The sequence below is a fragment of the Schistocerca americana genome, chromosome X, assembly GCF_021461395.2.
Source record: "Schistocerca americana isolate TAMUIC-IGC-003095 chromosome X, iqSchAmer2.1, whole genome shotgun sequence".
NCBI classification, from domain to species: domain Eukaryota; kingdom Metazoa; phylum Arthropoda; class Insecta; order Orthoptera; family Acrididae; genus Schistocerca; species Schistocerca americana.
The window spans coordinates 823,318,400-823,342,655 of record NC_060130.1 but is presented as its reverse complement, the minus strand read 5'-3'; the positions used below and the strand labels follow the sequence as shown (position 1 = coordinate 823,342,655).

The 24,256-nt window shown below is 37.8% G+C and overlaps 1 protein-coding gene across 1 annotated transcript in view; it reads left to right on the top strand.

Moving 5' to 3' along the window:
• LOC124554726 (inositol 1,4,5-trisphosphate receptor) overlaps positions 1-23,964 on the top strand; it is a 348,395-nt gene extending 324,431 nt beyond the window's left edge. Inside the window, exons 45-49 of the mRNA XM_047128370.1 lie at positions 6,694-6,854; positions 6,948-7,113; positions 12,878-13,038; positions 21,493-21,654; positions 21,763-23,964. Of these exons, the coding sequence (XP_046984326.1) occupies positions 6,694-6,854; positions 6,948-7,113; positions 12,878-13,038; positions 21,493-21,654; positions 21,763-21,846 (734 nt within the window). The 3' untranslated portion in view covers positions 21,847-23,964. The remainder of the gene's footprint in view (positions 1-6,693; positions 6,855-6,947; positions 7,114-12,877; positions 13,039-21,492; positions 21,655-21,762) is intronic.
• The last annotated feature ends 292 nt before the right edge of the window (positions 23,965-24,256 follow it).

The window sequence follows — 24,256 nt, the reverse complement described above, 5'->3', positions numbered from 1 at the left end:
CCCCCCCCTTCTAAATCTAAAAACATAGTGAACAATGGCTTTCCTTCTTGACATGCTTGCTATTTCCATGAGGGGCTCCATTGTCCACCTAACATTGAAACTCCCACTGACAAGCAGTCCTACACTCTGCACTTTTTGGATGTTTCAGTAAGATCGCCAACAACCGCAATAGCCAAGGTGTCCGGTGCTGGATCAGAAGTACTTTCAGCAGTGGATAGTATCTCAAACCTGTTTTAAGATGTAAGGGGACAGCTATGTGGCCAGTACCCACTTTCATTTTTCTGCTCAGAGATTCACGACCCTGCCACTGTTTCCCTGTCACTGTGAGGTAAGCGTCGACCAGCCACAACACGCAAGTTGGAAGGTACAATGGCACCAGGGATCGCAGGCGACACTGTAGACCCCATAGGAACCAAACCAATTGTCTCAAGTGCCCCAACGCCATCACAGCCCAGGGGAGCAGTCTAAGCCTGTCGACCATTGTCAACACAGCTTCCAGCTGTTTATAGACAATGGCCAATTCCCCCTGCATCCATACACAATACGTTAATTCACAATCCATCTCTAATCTGTTTTGGTCTGTACACCAGATAGTGAACACTAACCCAAGAAGTTAAACTCACTCTACACACAAACAGTTGGTGGCAGCGGCTGCTGCTGCTGCTGCTGCTGTGATGATGATGATGATGATGATGATGATGATGATGATGATTATCACCATTCTGATTGTAGAATTATGTAAAATAAATGACAGAAAATGACTAGAAGAGTGGTGAGATACATGCACTTGCGAACATTGGCAGCAGAAATCACAAACAGAATTCAAGTCCTGAGCAGTACACACAACCTCCCCCTCCATGCTCCTTCCCCTCCCCCTTTCCCTATCTGGAAAAACGTTCATTTAATTCGTCACCTGTGTGATGTTCTTATACATTTCTGTACTATCCAACATGAAACACATCCATCAGGTATGGCAGTGTGCAATTTCTTTGTCACAGGTGGTGCAATGATAGTTTGGCTAGAAATTGCGGAGGGTAATTGACAATAGCTGTCTATGTAAAACTGGTAGCTACCTATAACCATGAGTGGCAACAGCTTTTGCCATTAGGCTAACCATTTGGGATGATTGTGAAGTGGAACTCTCAATTTCACAGTCTGAATGAAATTATTCCCTAGTTCAAGAAAACTACTTACAGCAATATATCGTTCTTTCTCCTGTTGTAGAAAAGATTCTCTGTTCTAATAAATTAGTCACCTTATACAGGGCTATTACAAATGATTGAAGCGATTTCATAAATTGACTGTAGCTCCATTCATTGACATATGGTCACGACACACTACAGATACGTAGAAAAACTCATAAAGTTTTGTTCGGCTGAAGCCGCACTTCAGGTTTCTGCCGCCAGAGCGCTCGAGAGCGCAGTGAGATAAAATGGCGACAGGAGCCGAGAAAGCGTATGTCGTGCTTAAAATGCACTCACATCAGTCAGTCATAACAGTGCAACGACACTTCAGGACGAAGTTCAACAAATATCCACCAACTGCTAACTCCATTTGGCGATGGTATGCGCAGTTTAAAGCTTCTGGATGCCTATGTAAGGGGAAATCAACGGGTCGGCCTGCAGTGAGCGAAGAAACGGTTGAACGCGTGCAGGCAAGTTTCACGCGTAGCCCGCGGAAGTCGACGAATAAAGCAAGCAGGGAGCTAAACGTACCACAGCCGACGGTTTGGAAAATCTTACGGAAAAGGCTAAAGCAGAATTCTTACCGTTTACAATTGCTACAAGCCCTGACACCCGATGACAAAGTCAAACGCTTTGAATTTTCGGCGCGGTTGCAACAGCTCATGGAAGAGGATGCGTTCAGTGCGAAACTTGTTTTCAGTGATGAAGCAACATTTTTTCTTAATGGTGAAGTGAACAGACACAATGTGCGAATCTGGGCGGTAGAGAATCCTCACGCATTCGTGCAGCAAATTCGCAATTCACCAAAAGTTAACGTGTTTTGTGCAATCTCACGGTTTAAAGTTTACGGCCCCTTTTTCTTCTGCGAAAAAAACGTTACAGGACACGTGTATCTGGACATGCTGGAAAATTGGCTCATGCCACAACTGGAGACCGGCAGCGCCGACTTCATCTTTCAACAGGATGGTGCTCCACCGCACTTCCATCATGATGTTCGGCATTTCTTAAACAGGAGATTGGAAAACCGATGGATCGGTCGTGGTGGAGGTCATGATCAGCAATTCATGTCACGGCCTCCATGCTCTCCCGACTTAACCCCATGCGATTTCTTTCTGTGGGGTTACGTGAAAGATTCAGTGTTTAAACCTCCTCTACCAAGAAACGTGCCAGAACTGCGAGCTCGCATCAACGATGCTTTCGAACTCATTGATGGGGATATGCTGCGCTGAGTGTGGGAGGAACTTGATTATCGGCTTGATGTCTGCCAAATCACTAAAGGGGCACATATCGAACATTTGTGAATGCCTAAAAAAACTTTTTGAGTTTTTGTATGTGTGTGCAAAGCATTGTGAAAATATCTCAAATAATAAAGTTATTGTAGAGCTGTGAAATCGCTTCAATCATTTGTAATAACCCTGTATATCATGCCATTACTGTTAATTCCTGAACTGTGAAATAATACCCTCATAATAGAAAGTAAAGTATGACAATGAGCATGAACCACAAGTTTTGCTGTTGCTAATGACATGAACGCTTCGAAGAGATTTTGGGATTGCAGCTGGTCGTCGTAAACTTCACTCCATGATTTTCAACTGCTCACTTACAAGTCATCTTCAGGTGAGCCATCAAACACTAATGAAGACGTTCTCTTCTCCACCATATATAACGCCCTGTGATAGTATTGCCATGCATGCGTCAGAATCACGGTGACAGAAGGAACACACTGCCCAGCAGGAGCACCCTCGCTAGTGGAACTGCAAGGAGTCTTCAGCATTGAAACTTCCTGGCAGATTAAAACTGTGTGCCCGACCGAGACTCGAACTCAGCTCCTTTGCCTTTTGCGGGCAATTGCTCTACCAAATGAGCTACCGAAGCACGACTCACGCCCCGTCCTCACAGCTTCACTTCTGCCAGTATTTCATCGCCTACCTTCCAAAACACCGGGCATGAGTCGTGCTTCGGTAGCTCAGTTGGTAGAGCACTTGCCCGCGAAAGGCAAAGGACCCGAGTTCGAGTCTCGGTCGGGCACACAGTTTTAATCTGCCAGGAAGTTTCATATCAGCACACACTCCGCTGCTGAGTGAAAATCTCATTCTGGAAGTCTTCAGCATTGCCACACACTGCAGTCATCAGAGTATCCTGTCATCTTTGGAGCAAATCTCAGAGACAACGGGATCCCATGCATTATCCAGCTGGTAGGCACTGTCCTGGTTCATTAGATTTTCCGCAATGCATATTTCGGCAGGTTGTTTTATAATGGAGTCCAAAAGAAATGTTACCGTGGCCAAAATTGTTTTGTCATACTCCACTGAATGTCTGCTGGAAACACAATTTTCCGCGATTGCAGACTTGCTGTGTTGCAGAACACGAGTGCAATGTTTATGTTCTGTGCAATATTTTTCCATTGTGCATGTTGTGTGTCCTATATAGTCTCTACCACACTGGAAAGGTATTTTGTAAATTCCCACCTTCCGCGATAACAAATTATCCTTCACTGGTCCCAGCAGGTCGGAAACCTTAGATGGTGGCAGAAAATCACTTTCATGTGAAAATTACGAAGGATTCTTGCTGTTTTGAAGGAAATGTTTCCAGTGAATGGAAGAAAAGCTAGGGACTTTGATGGTGCATTCTCTAATTTGTCCACTTCTCGGTCCTTGGTTTTAGCTGAAAATGCCCTGTTAATTTGCCAGATTTAGTATCCATTGTCTCTGAAACTGTTCATAAATATGCAAGCTCTTTAGGTAAACTATGTGCATCTGACACTGTATGGACCCTATGTACAATGGTTTTGAGCATACTCGTGGTTTGGAAGGGTGATGGCAACTTGAAGAGTGCAAGTACAAATCAGTGTGAGTGGACATACGGTAAACAAAGTTTCTCACAGAGCCATCACTTTTCCATCTAACCAAAACATCCAGGAATGAGAGACAACCACTGTTCTCTAATTCCATAGAAAATTCAATGTTCTCATGAATGGAGTTAAAATGATGTAAAAGCTCCATTACTTATCTTGTATGTGGGGCCACACTATGCTGATTCAAGTGCTCTTTCCTCAAAATCCTCCAAAAAAATGTTAGACACCAGGGGAGACTGGTGGCTAACTTTTTTATTGAGGATTTTGAGGAAAAAGTACTTGAATCAGTGGTTCTTAAACCAACTGTTTTTTGGAGGTATATGGATGATACTTTCATAGTGTGGCTCCACAGAGAAGATAAGTTAATGGAGATTTTACATCATCTTAACTCCATTCATGATAACATTTGATTTACTATGGAATTAGAGATCAGTGGTTGTCTCCCATTCCTGGATGTTTTTGCCTAGACCGAAGAGTGACGGCTCTGTGGGACACATAGTTTACCTTAAGTCCACTCTCACTTATTTGTACTTGCACTCTTCAAGTTGCCATCACTCATCCCAAACCATGAGTGTACTCAAACTCCTTGTACCCAGGGCCCATACAGTGTCAGATGCAGATAGTTTACTTAAAGAGCTTGCACATTTATGGACAGTTTCAGAGACAGTGGATACCTGACCCAGCAAATTAACAGGGCATTTTCAGTCAAAACTGAGAAGTGGATAAAGAGGAGAATGCGCCAGCAAAGTCCCTGTCTTCTCATCCCTTCATTGGAAAAATTTCCTTCAAAATAATTTGAATCCTTAGTAATGTTCACATGAAAGTGATTTTCTGCCCATCACCTAAGATTTCGGACCTGCTGGGATCAGTGAAGGACAATTTGTTATTACGGAAGGCGGGAATTTACAAAATGCCTTGCCAGTGTGGTTGGGCCTGTATAGGACAAACACCACGTTGCACAGAACACAAACGTTTCGCTCACCATCTGCAACCCAGCAAGTCTGCAGTTATGGAACATTTTATCTTCAGCGGACATTGAATGGAGTACGACAAAACATTAATTTTGGCCACAGCAACATCTCTTTGGGACTCTGTTATAAAAGAATCCATTGAAATATGCATGACGGGAAATCTAATGAACCAGGACAGTGGCTACCAGCTGGATAATGCATGGAATTCTGTCGTCTCCGAGATTTGCTCCAGATGAAAATGCCAGAATACTCAGATGACTGCGCCGAGCGTCAGTGCCGTGGACAGCTGATCCTTGCAGTTCCACCAGCGAAAGTGCTGCCACCGAGTGGTGTGGTCCTTCTGTCATCGTGATTCTGATGCATAAATGGCAATACTATCAGCATGCTATATAAGGGGGAACAGAGAATATCTTTGTCAGTCTTTGGTGGCCCACCTGAAGATGACTGAAGTGTTCAGTTGAAATATCTTGGAGTGAAGTTTATGCTGACAGGCTGCAGTCCCAAAATCTCTTGGAACATTTAATTTGCTGGGATGATTTTAAATTTCATGTGTAACCGCTTGTCATTCATGCTCAGCCATTTCAGAAATGCTTCCGACCTGGTCAGAAAACCCATGACAATACCCATTTGGATCTCGGATAAATCTCTCTCCATTTCCTCATTACGACAACAACTGCACTGTTTTCTGTACCCCCACCCCAACACACTTTATCTACCCTGCACTGCTAGTGCTGCCATCTGTCGGTGGATGTTGCATGTTGACATCAAACATAGGCATTGGTCACATTGATGTGACTGGACCATGTAATTCTGTTCAGAGCATTCTTTAGTATTAATTTGTTCTGGTATCATTACAAAAGTAGAGTTTAGCCATTCTGTTGGGATGGTAAAAAAGGAGCAACAATCACCTTTAACATTCAAAATGGATAATAACTGATCTTGAACAGGTTCTTGACTTTAATTTTACCTGCATGACAGTAACAGTTGAAATGGTTATATTACTGTGAAGATGAGGGCAATAGGAAAGAACCCCATCAGTTCCCTAATAGAAATTATGATGCTAAAGTTAACAGAAATTCAGGAGACATTTAGTGGTCCCTGTGTTCCTTTATAAAATAACTACTTGGAATGCTGAAAGCATCCAAGAAGGTTAATTTGACAGTAATGAAACTACAGATATAATTAAAGTAAGGGAGGAAAAGGGAGAAAGGCTAAAAAAAAAAATCACTTTGGGAATCAGGAAGAAGCGTAACGAACAGAATAAATGTGTGTGTGTGTAACCTAAATGGTGATTTCAACCTGCTTGGAGTGGGAGGTGTGTGTGTGTGGGGGGGGTGGGGGGGGTGGGGGGGGGGGGGGGGGAGTTTGACCAATTTCTATCACCTTGATGGAATAACAACACAGTCTGAGTAATCGATGGAATAACAACACAGTCTGAGTAATCGATGGAATAACAACACAGTCTGAGTAATCTATGACAGCATCCAGATTTGTCACACTATATAATACATCCTACAGCTTGAAAGCATATTATTAACAATCAGTTTGTATGTTTTAATTTTCTGTTTCATTTAGTTGGAGTTATTTTTCTTTTGTGCCTTTTTCCACCATTTGAGGAATCAGCCTACTAATTCTAAGGTATGTTTTAAAATTTTGTGAGATGTTTTTCCTGATCTCCCAATAGGTCACATCTACCATGAAGGTGTAGCTGAACTTGTAACAGTATCAGGCGAAGTGAAAGAAAGATCTTGTGACTCATTGATTATGTGTATTGTTACAACACTGAACCAAGGCTTAAGAAATGGTGGGGGAATTGGTGACATCTTACGAGCTCCAAGCAGTACTGTAAGTTGAACATTTACATTTCTTTTGCAAATGACATTCAGAAACGGTCACATTTAAATTACAAAAGAAGTAATGCTTTGTATTCTGTTTCAGGAACCTCTGTTTGTGGCAAGAGTCGTGTATGATCTACTATTTTACTTCATTGTTATTATTATAGTGTTGAACCTGATCTTTGGTGTTATTATTGATACTTTTGCCGACCTCAGAAGTGAGAAACAACAAAAGGAGCTAATACTTAAAGACACTTGTTTTATATGTGGTAAGTGTGAATTTATATAGTTTCTAATATGTATTAGAAATGTGCTGTGGGAATCATATATTTAAATATTAAGTGGCATTAGTAGCTCCCATCTCACCTATGTGAAATTTTCAAGCTAAGGGCAATTAGTTTGGTTTGTTACTAGGAATTATCATCATAATGTGACACCCTATTCTGACAAATGACTTTCAACTTGTACTGTATCCCACTACACTTTATTGTGAAACAATTTGATCAACTAATTTTGTTGGTAAAGTCTTGAATAAGCAGAATAGATAGTTTTTATAGCTTTCCGAGAAAAACTCAACCATTAGAATTCTTCTAATCTCTGTATTATTTTAAGTGTCGGCTCATAATGAAACAAGCAACTGGACAGTATTTTGGACTGTTATGTGTGCATGTGATTTGAGGCTTTATCGGAGATATTATTACTGCTCAGGACAGTCACAGAAGTGTTTTTCCAGTTATGTTGATGCATTTATCTGAGACTTCAGTCATTTATACTTTATAACATTATTCATATTGGATGTAAATTTTGTGCTTTTCATAGATTTTTGTCATTGTGTCTTTCCTTCTAACACTGCGCAGTTCCTATTCAGTTGTTTATTGTTTAAAAGTGACTCATTGAACTGCTCAAAATCAATGCCTATTACTTTCATTAGTGCAATAGCCAGTGTTAAATCATACTAATATATTTCTACACCCTTACATACAGTCCCTTAAAAATAAATCATCTCATCTGTCAACTGTGGGCTTACAGTAAGATCTCGCTAATCTGCCCTCACTGGGACTGGGAGCATGGCCAGAGTGCAAAACAGGCCGGATTTTGAGGTGAACACTTATAACATCACAATACAGTAAATAAAAACTTTAATTTTCAACTGGAAAGACTGTCTGAAATATTGTTCCATGTTAATAATAGTAAAAAAGATGAAAAGAAAAAATCAACTTGCCAAAAAATCTTACATAAAAGCGAAGTGTACAGTAGTGTCTGTATTGTAAAATACATCTGTATCATACAGTAAGATGATGATACCATAAGTCGAAAGTTTAACAACTGTGCATACCTTATTACAGTACTGGATTGACACACAACTAATTTTTCACATAACTGTTTAAAACATAAGAAATCACCTGGTAAAAACTGTTCTATTCTTAAACAGGATTAAAAAAGAATGTAATGTTCTTTTCCTTAACAGATGACAGTCTTGATTTTGCCATGATGATCTGCAGTTTCCTAATCCTCAAAATGTTTACTGGGAGAGGTGTAGTACTTTGGTCAATGCATTGAAGGACTTTATCAAATGCATTCATCTCTATGTCGTACTTGAGCTGAGTCGAGATGTAGTTTCAGTATCTTCATTATCTTTCTCATTCTCATGAGCTGTTAGAGTTACAGATTCTGTGTTTGCTCATCTGTTCATTCTCCTTCCGTTGTGCAGTTAACCTCAGCTGTAGTTATCCACTCGTATCAGTGGGCTCAAAGTCCGGTTCTAAAGTTTGCAAAACCCTCACAATCACTGGAGTGTCTACGCCTTGCTTTCATCACTTATTGCATGAGCTGTTTCACCTTAATTCTCTTCACTTATTTCTTGTGATTTTTCTTCTTTGTTTTCATTCATTTTTGGCCACAGTTTGCGCAAAGATTTTTTGAGCATTGATGCCGACATTTCTTCCCAAACATAAGCAATTGTACAATTTACATCTTTTATATTTATGCTTCCGTGTTGTGTCCTCTCTAAAATAAGTCCAATGTATTATCAACAACATTGCCTCTTCAGCCACTCAGTGATCCCCTGGTTTATGAGATGAATTAAACATGTTACATTGGCAAGAAGAAAAGTTCTATTTCATCTTTTTCAAATTCTCCTTCAGAATGATGAGATGTCTCATTGTTGAGTATAAATATGGCATGTTTAAGGAGTTTTTTTTTTTTCCTTTTAGGTGTTTTGTAATGACAGGAATAAACTAATCATAAAATCATTTGCTAAAGAGGCTGGATTCCATCCATGTTGACATCTGGTTATGATAATACACAGGTAGTGATCCCTTATTAATGTTTTTGGTAGCCCTTGGTTTTCCTTCCTTCCGATGACAAACAGTGGCATCTTGTGATTGCTATTATCATTACTACAGAGATCACTAGGTGCATTTTCTCCAGCAGGAGTTCTTGTAGGGACCATTTTGTAATTCAAGCCATACTCACCAATGTTATAAATTTGATCACGGGTCAGCTTAAACTGTTTTAGATATTTTTATTACATTTTCCTCTAGTCATTTAAGTCTCATTTTTATCTATGATAATGATGGAATCTGAAGAAATGAATTAAAATTTGTGCTACAGCCAGGACCTGCACCTGGGTCTCCTTGCTTACTAGACAGGAATGCTAACCATTACACCACTGCAGCACTATGGTTAACATTGCTGCATGGACTATCCAAGTCCAGTGCCCTCCCCAACACAAACTTTAATTCATAACTTTAGCTTATTTTCCTCCTCCTAACTAAGTTTTCAAATTTTGGAACAAATTCATTTGCAGCTGTTTCAGCAGCAGACAACTTCTCACTCAATATAATTACTGTATTTTTTGAATGCCATGTCATTTTTTCCACCAATGTAGCCAGCCTTCACTAGTTGTAAATTATTGATTTTCATTTTCTTTATCCAATTTTTTCATACAAATCAATGCCTTTTCTTTTATATGTCCAGACAATGGAGTTGTTCTTCTTTTCTGCTGCTCAAATCACACGATCAAGGCATTGTCTAGAATTTCACTTTTAGGCCTCTACAATATCTTGCGTATTTTCAATCCGTCTAATCATCAATCGTCATTGTACAGTTTTCCTTTTTTTTCTAATACATGTCTAGTTCCATAGGACCAAATTGAGGAACAAATCTCCAACATCATAAAACTTATCAGTACATGAAATTACAATATATAAGTAATAACAGAGAAAATAAAATGTTTGAGCCCTCAAAAAAAAGAAAAAAATCCGTAAGTTTATGTAAATGCAAACAACAATATAACACAGGAATCAGCTTAATTTTTCAAGGAACTTCTCGACAGAATAGAAGGAGTTATCCATGAGGGAACTCTTCAGTTTCAATTTGAAAGTGCATGGATTACTGCTAAGATCTTTGAATTCTTATGGTAGCTTACTGAAAATGAATGCAGCAGTATACTTCATGCCTTTCTCCAGAAATTTTGTAGGCACTTGTCATAGTGTGGCATAAGTTTTTGTATGTCTTCTTCATTGAAGGTTGCCACCTGTGTATTCAACCATGTGCTAACATGTTCTTTCAGCTCATCATCATTGTTGAAGTGTTGACTACCAAGGACAGATTTTAGGTGTAAAAAGAGATGAAAGTTGCTAGGAGCAAGGTCCAGGCTGTACGGAGAATGATCAAACGCGTCCCAATGAAATTCCCATAAGAGTTGTTTGGTCACATTCGCTGTGTGAGGTCGGGCATTATCGTGGAAAAACACAACACCTTTTCACAGTAATACTCGGTGCTTGTTCTGTATTGTGTGGTGCAATTTCTTAATGGTCTCGCAGTAACCATGTTCATTGATTGTTTGGCCTCATGGTAAGAAATCAATCAGCACAATGTCTCTTCTTTCCCAAAAAACAGTGCACATGACTTTTCGAGGTGTCAAGATTTGCTTAGGCTTAACCTTCATTGGGGATGAAGTGTGCCTCCGTTCCATTGATTGCCATTTTGTTTCAGGGGTGTCGTACGATACCCAAGTTTCATCCCCTCTGAAGTCAGAGTTATGGGACCTATAAATAACAAGAATTAGAAGTTTAGTTTCACTAAATTCAATGCCCCTGCACAACATTCAAATACCTATTAGTGCAGTGCCGTGATGCGCCTACAGGCTCAAATAGAATACTGTTTTTTACATACATGACTACTCCCCCACTTTGCTAGGAACTCCTTGAAAAACAGACAGCTAATCTGTATCCTGGTAAAGGAAGCCTTAGAATTGTCAAATTATTTAAGTGATGCTCTGTTATACCAATCATCTCAGAGTCAACATCTGGAAGCAGTTCACTAACTTTATCTCCCTAATACCTTGTATATGTTGATGAAAGATGCTAATTCCTTCACTACTTGGATACCTGACCTCCTCTGAAGATGATTCCTTTGTTAGAGGGACTTTGTTTAATCAGAGATGCCTATCACCTGACTTCAATCTAAGAAAGGTGCTGCTCTAACACAAACTACTACGGGAGTTTTTCCTTGAATGATCCCACCACTGCCCACTAGACTGTCACCTATATGCTTTGCCAGCCTCCCCTTCTCATACCTTTTGAATGCAGGCCATGCTTAGTGGAACTTGATCTATTGATAGACCCAACAGGCATCACTGCAATGATAGCCATGCCCTCTGCCATCAGTGCCTTCTCCAGCCCCATGTTAACACACCTAACAGCTGCATTAAGATGAGACCAGTCGTGACACTGAAACAGTTGCATGAAGCACACATTAGTGCCACCAGTTTGAGTAGCTATCACCTGTCCCTATCCAGACTGTTCCCAGCTCCACCCACAATCAGTATCTGATCCTCTTTCATAAAATTCCTGCATAACTCCTCTACGCTAACAGTCGCCTGAGCCAACCATGCACTAGGCTTCACAATGCTGGTGCTCTGGTGCTCACTCCTCAACACTTTCTGCAACTGCTGGCCCACACCTCTGCCATGCGAACTACCTAGCAGCAGAGCCTCCTCCTCCTCCTCCTCCTCCTCCTTCCTCTTGTTAGAATTTACAACTGACTTAGATTACCTAACTGCTGAGGATGGCTGCACCTTTCCTACACATATAGCTACAAGAGGCACTCTACACTAAACTCTGACTGTATTCTCAACTCTCGTTGTTATGCCAACCCCTACTTCACTTGCAATGTTTTGAAGAGACTTACCTTTATCTAACCTTTCAAGAACTTTCAGTTTCTTCACTAAAAACTGTGTCAAACAATTACTTTTAGTTGGTACCATAATTTAGTTTGACACACTTTAGTATATACGAAGAACACTGACACTAATTTATAACAGTAATGCTTATTGATCGTGTTAGAAACAAGTTATTTCATACTGAAACTGATCCAACTACTGCACCTGTCAGCGGTCAACTGCCTACTGGTCCATATCGCAGATGATGAGTCACTGACAATTCCAGAACTGACTGCAGTGGCGGGCCATGCATGCAAATGAACACCAGAAATGGGATGGTCAGACTAAGTGGGCAGTCAGCTTATCTGAGGTCACATTAGTGAGGTTCTGCTGTGCTTAATAATGTGCTATTTTTCTTTATTTGAAATCTAAACCATGCTTTCGGCAATTTTCATTCCTGTTACTATGAGCCTCACACTAAATATATACCTGATCTGGATTTCAATAAATAACTGTCTGCAGTACATTCAGTGATGTGAGGGTATTGCTAAAAGTCTTGTATGTTCTAAAAAATAAAATGAAAATAGGACTGTTGTTATTTTTGGCTTTGAGCTCCTCATATTTATAATTTCTTTGCTGTGATTATTTAATTGCAGTAAATGTGGTAGAGATACCCAAGACTTCACTCATCCAGTTAAATAATCTGCCTGGCTGCTGCTTTGTCAAAATATTATGGAGTTTTTGTAACTGAAGTAGTCATGATGCCCAGGAGGCATATTGACAAAAATGACTGTTAATAAATTCCATGCAATATTTATGTATTTTATCACAGTTTCTGATATCAGTTCTCTCTCTTCCACCAACAGGACTCAACAGAACTGCATTTGATAATAAGACAGTGAGTTTTGAAGAACACATAAAATGTGAGCACAACATGTGGCATTACCTTTATTTCATAGTTCTGGTTAAAGTGAAAGATCCAACAGAATTTACTGGTCCAGAGAGTTACGTTTATGCTATGGTGAAAGTAAGTACTTAAATGTTAAAATAAGTATATGTTTGATATCATCTACCTTACTGTAGCAATTAGCAAGGATGTCAAAGGAACTTATCATGCAAAACCCAGATTTCTCTCCTTGTTCACAATATTCACCAGGCTATGTGAGTAGTGCTGATACTGTCTCACACTATTAGTTAATGACCAAGACTTTTTATATTGTCCATGATATTCTGCCATCATTCAGAAGTATCTGCTGAGTTTGATAAACAAAAGATAATTTATCACAGAATCGTACTTTGTTATCTCATGAAATATAATCTGATGGCAAGATGGTAAAGCACTGCCCACCAAAAAAATAGGTGAGTCTTCAAGTCTAGTTTGTCACACGATTAAACTCTTCTTTTTTTACAGTTCAGTACACCTCCTTCCTGTTTTCATGCTTGGTCTGTGTTCAGTTTTTGACAGGCTATCCACTGGGCCTTCTTACCACTAAATCTGATGGGGGTGTGACGGGGAGTTTCCCTTGTAAGGACAAATTTCATTGTGAATTTGTAGTATAATTTATTTTGGTACCTTCATTGAGATTTACATCATTGTTATAAAATGTAAGTGACCACGCAGCACTACTGTGTCATCTCAAACCAGGGCTGTACCGAGTGGTGGCAAGATAGGCCTCCTTCGAGGGTGCGAGCATAGAGTGGGTGTAAATAGTGAGTGTGGGGGGAGGGGGGCAGCGGCAAGAAAGAAAGGAAGAAAGACAGTTTAAGAAATAACTGGGAGAGGTACGCGAGTCCTCCTATCCTTCATGATCTTGTATTCTACCTCTGATAAGCCACCTTCCCCTCAGCCTAGTACTGTAAGTGCACACTGTTGTCACAGTGTCAATTCTGCAATGTCATTTCTTCCATGTAGCTTCATAAAGAGATGACTAAAACCAAACTTAATTATTGCTGACATGTTTCACGTGGCAGTATTGCACTCGGTTCACACAACTTACTCTTGTTTGACAGTGGAGTTCTTGTTGCTACTTTGCTATTGTATTGTAGATCAGTATTACAGGAGCTGTTTGTCATTATGAAAATAGACAGCTATACTCTGTTCCTCTCAGTTGAACCCTGATGTTAACAAATGTATGCTCTACCACTGGTGATCAGCTGCATTGTGAAAGCATCTGGCGTCATAAGACTTCATCGTAAGTCATTAGAAAACTGAAGGAACTTAGTGGAAGAAATATTGCAGAAGCTCAGCAGTAATGACTTGGGCATTCAGACTTGTTGTGGCCAAGGCTTTGCTGATGATTCAAGCGTTGGAAGGAAAATATGAAGACATTCAAGGAAATATATGCTGGAAAAACCATCTGGCAAATTTATGCCTTGCTTGCAAACAAGCCATACAAATGTTTGTTTTAATGATCACTTTTTTTGAAAATGTGGTACAGTTCTTTGAATACATCGGCAGCTTTACTTTGAGATTGAGGCTTCCCTTGATTTGCTTAAAATGGCTCTCAAGAGACACTACGATGTAAGATGATCTTCTAGGCATCGAGTTTTTGCAGCTCTTCACAAGAACTTACGATCTGTATGCAAATCTGCACAGGATATAACGAATATAGACAAATGGACCACTGAAACAGCAATGGGTATTAGGATCCTTCTCAGTGAAACTGCTTACAAATTTCTTTGGAGATGTAGTCTGATGTATTTATGAAACTGAACTGTACCAACAAATCTCTACTAGAGAACAGTGCTACCCTTAATGTGTCATAGAGATTGCAAGCTGGTATTGTGAAAAATATTAAACAACTACATGAAGAAAGAGTGCAGAAGTATGTAGCCAAAGGAGATGATGATTATGATTCTGTATCCACCCAAAATAATTTTTCTGTTAAAAGGGTGAGAGAGGTGAAGAGAGTGACTGAATGTGAGGCGCACTTGATCTGTGCCAAGAAGCTATTTTAACCTTGAGTGCTTCAAGAATTTGATAGAATAGTAACTGAAATGGAAAACAGACCTCTCCTATTTCACATCACTTCATGTTACTTCAATTTGCTATCAGGCTGCATCTTAATACAAAGCTCTGTATCCTATCTTGAAAAAAGTGTTGCTGATTTTGATGCCAAATATTGCATTGCTATTGATACAGTGGAGGTAGTTAAAAAAATAGCTGCTATCAAGTTCCAGGTGTGGGAACTGACGAAGATCGTTGCCACAGCATACCATTTGATGTAGATGTTTTGAAGGTTTTTTCGTAGTATGTGGTTCTGGTTACTGCAGCATCTTGTTAATGCAGTTTCAGCAAATTAAAAATGATAAAATATTGCTTAAGGTAAAGTATGAAAGAAAGAAATCTCTCAAGTTTAGCTATTGTGACAATAGAATATGACACAACTGCCAAACTTGACTACAGTGACAGGCAAAGTAAAATTATAATAAAAACAATTCCTGAAAAAGAGAGCTTTCTTAACTTTGTATTGTAACCCATTTTTTCTTCTATTTCTAATTAATTTTTTCTTCTATTAATAATTTATGAAGAATAAGTAAAATCTGTTCTTTATTATGCCTCGTACTAAAATCAATGTACAGCAGTTGCCGTAAACAACGAGATATAGGATTTTTTAACTTCCCAGTTTTTAGAAAGCTTATACAATTTATTATTAAGTTACTACAGTGATACATTTAATTTATTGTGTGCATTATTTTTCATCAATATAGTTTACTTAAGTAAAATTTTTCAGTAATGCTCCTTTTATTAAACCTACACACAGAGTTATACACTTTGCTAAATCTGTGTAGAAAAAAATTCCAGAAAAGTAGTTTTACTACACAGCTTGATGTGTTGCCCCTTCTAATAACTTGTGGAAATGCCTATGTTCTCATTACAATTGCTGATATTCTTAAATTCTCAACTACTGCATCTTGAAATAAAGTTCAGAAAAACCGTGTAAGTCATGTTAATGAGGACTTCTTCACCATTGAAGCTCAGTGCTGGAATCTGGAAACTTTGACATTTTCAGCTCTTTACTAAATAATAGAAAACTTTTCTTCTGAACTCAAGCCAGCAGATACTGTAAAGCATAGTATAGTTGCCCTCATCCCTCCCACCTAGAAGACACGAGGCTTCCATCCATACCAGTTTAGATGCACAAACAGTAACAAAACTTCCAAACAGTTTGCAGTTCTAAATTACTTAATTAAAAAAAAATACTTGTAACTATCATGATCATTATTCATCAGTTAGGCAGACATTGGCTAACACATCATTTCATCGAAGTGATATGTTGTACTGCCATATCCCCCCCCCCCTCCCCCCCCCTTGGACAAATGATGTCACCACCATTATAAAATATACATCCATAATATTTGTAAGTATAAAATACCATCATTAATATAAAAAAATGAAATTCAGAGAAACTAGTTCTTTTTAAGTTTGCAACTCTTGGACTTCAGTGAAAGATATTAATCCTAATGTCACTACTAAGTATCAGCTTGTATAATTCTACTTTGAATTCATTAAATATGTCACAACTCAAACTTGGCTTATCCATAATCATTTTGTACATTGTCGTAATTCGTTGCCTATGTAGACTAGCTTACTCTCCAGTTTCACAGTTAATTAAGAATTAGCATTTCTCGTGTAGTTATTTTCAAGGAATATCTAATAATTATTGCTTCCTGTTCTGAATTTTAGGTGCTTAACTTTGTTTGGAAGCTGCCTGTGTACTGTTATCTCTGTGGCACTCCTGTTAAAACAGGTTTCAATTTCTCGATAAGAGATGATTTTCCACAGTGGGAAGGGGAAGGAGGAGGATAGACATGGTACTCCTGATGAAAAGGAAAGAAAGGAAAAGTAAGACTAGGAATGTTAGAACCGAAGAAAGAAAAATGATAAAGCCCAAACACATACACCTATCCCCCTTCCTTTCCTAAGGATCCACACCGGGTGGGTATTCCAGTGGTGGGCCAGAGGATGAGGATCTCTGCCAATCCTACAGAATCAACACCTCTGGCTTCACACCCATAAGCCCCAAAAATTGGTTGTAACACCCTGCTATTGGATGTCTGTGAAGAGAGTAGCAACACAAGTAGTAACCTCCGCACTGTTAACAGATTAAACTACTAAAGCAAAATTATGACTCATAATATATACCCTGTACTTGGTTTTTACTTCCTTCAAGTAACATTGGTTAGGTAAATACCTATGCTATTTACAAATGAGTTAAGCTAACCTCTCCTAAGAAATGTGCACGAACCCAACCATAAAACTAAGTAGATTATGAAACAGTACAAATTCCCCCTGTACAAAATCGTAGCAATCATTGTCTCTACCATCCATTAGAAAGCACATTAATACTCATCAGATTGTCATCTAATAAATCAGATATACGAAACACTTACAAAATATATCGCCATAATGATTACAGCACATATACTCATTTATTGTGTCACTACCCTTAAGCAATAGCAATTTCAGGACCAATAGTAACCTTTTGTAGTACTATACTCCCCTACATATTATTACCTGCATTAAGAACAATACACAAGGCTCAGACAACTTCATCGTTATTATTAATCTATTAACACAGTATAATAACTGGACCACTTTAGCTCGGATAGGTTCCTCTATTTTGCAGCTTTGGAGTATGCCTCAAAACCAACAATATTCTGCTTCTCTAGAAACCAACAAGTATGCCTCCTTCCTTCCTCTAAGGAACAACCTTCCAGTCTTCACAATGATAGTGTCTCTAGATATAAAAGACAATCAAATAAAAATGAGGCACATGGAAAAAGTAATAAGTAAGCTGTTTGTTATTTTGAAAACAATCACCATAATTGTTAATAAATTTATCCCAGTGTCAGTCACGGTAGTCAATGCATTCATGGAAAAATGTTTGCGGTTGCCCGTGGGACCGTGATTGTACCCAGGTGTGCACCTCTTCATCCAAAGCAAGTTGATGGCTATGAATGTGGACTGGCCGAATGTTGCCGAGATTGTTTCAACCTCACTGCAGAAGTTTCACTGCGAAATGTTTACACATCCTCATACAGTCCCTATCTCACCTCGTAATGTAACTCCTCTGCTAAAGTAGACATTGTAGCTTGTAACTGTGATGTTCTGTTATTAGTTTCTAATTTTTTTTAATCAGGTCCCTTATGTGTTCATTTAATTTCTGACTGTGCAATATTTTCGACAAGTGTTTCTACAAATTTAACACCTTACACCTTGATGTTTGCATTTAATTCAGCCATATTTGCATCCAGCATAAAACTTTGGGTACGAACATTCGACTTCGTCTTGTCACCTTGAGCCTTTATATTGGCATTAGCCAAGGACCTTTGATACTTGTGTTCAACTCGTTTAATTTAGTATCTAGTTGCTTACTAAATTGCTTGCTCCAACTTTTCACAGTCTCCTTAAACTGTTGCCCCATGCTTCTGGTCAGTAAAGGTATACAGTGAAAGCGATACTAAGTTAATGACAGACTTTCTCCTACCAATAACTGTTAAAGTGTGGATTATTTCATTAAAAACTTTCTGAAAAACAAAACTGAAAAAATGAGTTGATTTTGATCAAGCCCACTGAACTCAGTAGAGCAGCTCGCTGTGTCATGATGTTACTGGAATCGTGCCACTGCAACTCAGTGAAATTGCACTACCATTGGTAGGTGTTCAGCTGACATTGCTACTGCCCACTGCTGTAGCATAGATTTGGAATAGATTAAACAATTGCAGTTCTTCGAAGATTCGGCTGCCTATCTTCTGAGTCATAGACGTTAATAAGCTGAATTGTTGTAAATTGTTTTAATTATTATTCATCATCAAATTAATTCTTGTGAACACTGTTAATCCTTCTCGTATGTAATTACTGAAGCAATTGAATATAATGTTTCTGCTGTTGACCACATTGTTAAAGACGATGACAACAGCACTATTCGTCAGTAAATTTTTCCCTAAAAACTGTTAATTTCTTCTTGGTCTTCTTTTAATATATTCTTTTTGCCAAAATTTTATTTATTCTCACCATGAAATTTGTTCTTGGTGACAGATGTGTATAGTGTTGCAGAACTTTTTAACAAACATTTTATAACTGTTACTGAAAAGATGGGGTTGTCAGGTTCGGTAGATGCTGCTATGGATTACCTTAGACCAGACATTTCAAGTAACTTCCATAATATGAATTTGACCCTCACTACCCCAACAGAAATAATGTCTATCATAAAATCTTTAAAATCAAAAACATCTAGTGGGTATGATGAAATATCAACAAAGTTAATTAAAGAATGTGATTCTGAGCTAAGTAACATATTAAGCTATCTGTGTAACCAGTCATTTATCAGTGGAATATTTCCCGAATGGCTGAAATATGCTGAAGTTAAGCCACTGTTTAAGAAGGGAGATAAAGAAATAGCATCAAATTTCCGTCCAATTTCACTGTTGCCAGCATTCTCAAAAATTTTCGAAAACGTAATGTACAGTCGTCTTTATAACCATCTTATCTCAAATAACATACTGTCAAAGTCACAGTTTGGATTTCTAAAAGGTTCTGATATTGAGAAGGCTATCTACACTTACAGTGAAAATGTACTTAATTCATTAGACAAAAAATTGCAGGCAACTGGTATATTTTGTGATCTGTCAAAGGCATTTGACTGTGTAAATCACAATATCCTTTTAAGTAAACTAGAATATTATAGTGTAACAGGAAATGCTGCAAAATGGTTCAAATCTTATATCTCTGGCAGGAAACAAAGGGTGTTATTAGGAAAGAGACATGTATCAAGCTATCAGGCATCATCCAACTGGGAACTAATTACATGTGGGGTCCCACAAGGTTCCATTTTGGGGCCCTTACTTTTTCTTGTGTATATCAATGACCTTTCATCAGTAACATTACCAGATGCCAAGTTTGTTTTGTTTGCTGATGATACAAACATTGCAATAAATAGCAAATCAAGTGTAGTCTTAGAAAGATCAGCCAATAAAATATTTGTAGACATTAATCACTGGTTCCTAGCCAATTCTTTGTCACTAAACTTTGAAAAAACACACTACATGCAGTTCAGAACTTGTAAGGGGTGTCCCAAGAGTATATGTCTAACATATGATGACAAGAAGATAGAAGAAGTGGACGGTGTTAAATTCTTGGGATTACAGCTTGATAATAAATTCAACTGGGAGGAGCACACCACAGAACTGCTGAAGCGTCTTAACAAATCTCTGTTTGCAATGCGAATTTTGTCAGACATAGGGGATATAAAAATGAAAAAGCTGGCATACTATGCTTACTTTCATTCCATAATGTCATATGGGATTATTTTCTGGGGTAATTCATCAAGCCAAGCTAAAGTTTTCCGGGCACAAAAACGTGCAGTAAGAATTATATGTGGTGTGAACTCAAGAACATCCTGCAGAAGCCTGTTTAGGGAACTAGGGATACTAACTACAGCTTCCCAATATATTTATTCCTTAATGAAATTTGTCATTAAAAATATATCACTTTTTCAAACCAACAGCTCAATTCATGGAATCAATACTAGAAATAAGAATAATCTTCACAAGGATTTAAAGTCACTTAGTCTTGTACAAAAAGGTGTGCATTATTCAGGAACACACATTTTCAATAACTTGCCAGCAGCCATAAAAAGCTTAACAACCAATGAAATTCAGTTTAAGAGAAGCCTAAAGGATTTATTGGTGGCCAACTCCTTCTACTCCATTGATGAATTTCTGAGGAAAACCAACTGATTTGTATATAAGTACAACATAACTTCTGCACAATTTCAGTGCAGTAATGTGTTCACTGAAAATGTGTGTGTGTGTGTGTGTGTGTGTGTGTGTGTGTGTGTAAGTATAATCTAACTTCTGCACCATTTCAGTGCAGTAATGTGTTCATTGTAAATAAGTATTACAGTAGTTGTATTACATGTTTCTTACCTTATAAATAAATATAAAACTTTTTTATTTTAAATTCAGTGCAATAGTATTTGTTAAATGACTCTTAGTGTTCATTAAAAAATGACGATCATTCCACTTGGGACCTGTGGAATGGTACATTAGCTTATTTGTTTTAGTTTAAATATTTGTCATGTATTGTTGTTTTTCTGACATGTTCCACATCCTGGAGGACCTCCTCACTACGGATCAATTGGAATGAAAGTAAATCTAATCTAATCTATACAGGTCACATTAAGTAAAAAAATGGATGAAGAAGTTATATAAGACCATTATATTATGGGTAACATCGATAATAGTTTTACACCTTCACAGCTGCATCACACAGCCAGTTCTCTTTATATAAAAAAATCTGTGTTCCCCACTAATCATCTTTAAAGACAATATTTACTCATTGATCACAATAATGGTAGGGATATTGTTGCTACAGATCAGAACTGTTAATGCACCATGGTACAAGTAGTGTAAAATGTAGCTAACAGTAGAGTTGTAAAAATCTTATGCTGACAAATTTGGTTGCAATCTGTTACAGGACCGCAATCTCGATTGGTTTCCAAGACTGAGAGCAATGTCTCTGGCTGCGGATGAGGGTGAAGGTGAGCAAATGGAGTTAAGGACACTGCAGGCGCAGTTAGAGAAAACTCAGAATCTTGTGGCAACACTTTCACATCAGCTCACTGAATTAAAAGATCAGGTAGGAGAACACTTATTAATGTTATAAATCTCTGATTTCACCATAGATTTGGTTATTTTATTTTTTATATGCAGTTAACACTTGTTAATAAGATCCCTTTTATTGCAGATGACTGAGCAGAGAAAACAGAAACAAAGGATGGGTTTGCTCAGCACAACTTCTGCATATTTTCACAATGTACCTTCCCAGTAAAACATACGGGTAGCCCTCAGCACATTTTACGTATACCTGAAGAAAAGGGAGGGAAGAGAATCTTGTTAGTAGCCACAGGCAGTTCTGTTTGATTGAGTTTAGCCAGCATATCAGACATTCATATTGGATGTAACTGTTCTCTTCAGTGACATAATTTCTATCATTTCTGTGTGTGTCATTTTCTGATGTCTTCTGTCCTTTTTCTATAATACAAGTTTAACATTGTTATGTACATTCTTGCCAAATATTTTAATGTATTTATAATGTATAAAATTGGATTAATTGAGATTTTTTCATGTTTATGAACCCTCGTATACATTGTTGAAATGATAATATACTTGGTGTGTGTGTGTGTGTGTGTGTGTGTGTGTGTGTGTGTGTGTGTGTGTGTGCGCGCGTGTGCGCGTGTGCCTCCGTGTGCAGAAAACCCCTATTACGCAATGTTAATTGCATGTTTTATTATTATTGTTCAGTGTTTTTATATGTGTAATTTAAAATTTATTTCTGTGTTACTCAACTTTTTGTTATATAATAATGCAGATGTAAACGTTAATACTTGTTACATATTTATTTCCTCATCTTTTGTAAAAAAAGAAAAGAAAAGGAAAACAGAGAGAGAAAAGAAAATCATGTCATTTCAGGTTGTTATTAAAGTATTCCTTAAAGACAGTGTGAAAATAGTATGCAAAATTTTTGAGCCGACACAATTGCAACTGTGGCAAACTGTGTGAATGGGAAAGTGTTCAATTATTGTTGCTTTCAGTTGTGTACCTTTATTTAACACATTTCACAGAGACCCTATGTCTATCTTTTCCCTGTTATTACATTCAGCATTGCCAGTCTCTTCTGTGCAGAAACTGATGTGTGTAATCAACAGAATAGTTCATGTATTAGATATTTTTCATATATGTGTCTTGTGTTTTTGGATCTCTACTCTGTTCAGATCAATGAGATGATAATTTTCTACCTCTGAAACACATTTTTGTAGTGTGAATGTCTAAAGAAACTTTTACTTGATTGAACAGTTTTACAGTTTTCTGTGAAAAATACATGTAAGTTTTTGTCTATGTAAATTCATGATTGCTCATTAACAGTCTCCTCAGATTGTTAAAAAGTGGAAGTAGAAGTTTACTTTGGGATAGAAATCGTTTTTAAAGGCACAAATGTAATGGAGAAAATCATCACTGTATAGGTTTTGCAAAAAATTTTATAATACTTTTAACTGAATGACCCTGTAGATTAGTTTAAATGTGACTTACTACCATTTGCCAGTAGTGCAGACTTTGATAGTTATATGTAACCACAAAGTCCCCAGGTTTGAAGAAACATTTAATTATTTGTAAGTGAGAACATGCTTCATATGTTTCCACGACCCATACATTGCAAGTCAGTAATTCCTGTCTGACAGACAGGAGTTTGACTCAGTCTCATTGAAAACTAATTTTACTTCACTTCTAGTATGTGTGTATTTTAATGTACAGGTTTTAGTATGCTTTATTTTTGAGTCTACACCAGTCGTCTGCATTACTGGCTATTCATATAAATGTTGGGGCAAACACTACCTGGGAGCTGTAGTGCCTCTGTAAATATGTGATGGTCTTCGATAACAACAGTTAATGCAAATAATTTTAACATGCAACCACAAAAGGCACATTTTAGTTTTTATTGTAAGTTAAAATTGACCTAAATGAAGAACTCTGTGTAAAATCACCATAACAATTATGAATTAGTACTTTTATAGTATCAGTTTACTTGGTGAGCACAGAGACTAATACCTGTGGCAAACATCACATTACTCTTCTCAAAGTAAATTTTTACATTTCATTTCTTATTATAATCCGTGAATGATCAGTAAGGTGCCCCATATGTGTGTTACAAAATCATAACTCATTTGTATTTCTATTGTTGAGCTTTATTCCATTACCTCCAGGTGATAGATGTAAACGGAGAAACTGCTCCATTGTTGATACAATATAATAGCAGTAACCTGTGTAGTGTGTTTTAAAACTATTGTACTACAAAAAGTGAGTTTTGGACTGTTGTTTCTTTGAATCTGTATATTGTTAAACACTACAACTTTGGTATAAGTATTGTTGCAGAATACATTATTACAAAGAATTTCTTTATGTTGTATGCACTCAAAGAAATTAAAGTGATAACCTTTCCCTTTATGGACCCTTCCCTTTGACCCACAGTCAAGCCTGAAAAAGGCTGAGAGAGATGTGCTCTCACTTCCATAAAAATTCATCATTCAGAACTAATAAGGGTTGTGTTGGTGACAGGACAGTTGGTTCATTAATGGACATTTCCCTAATCTAGAAAAAGGTGCACATACTTTAAAAAATGGTAGTCAGTTAACTAAATGTGATGAACATAGAATACCAGCAACCGTTACGAAAACATAGAATAC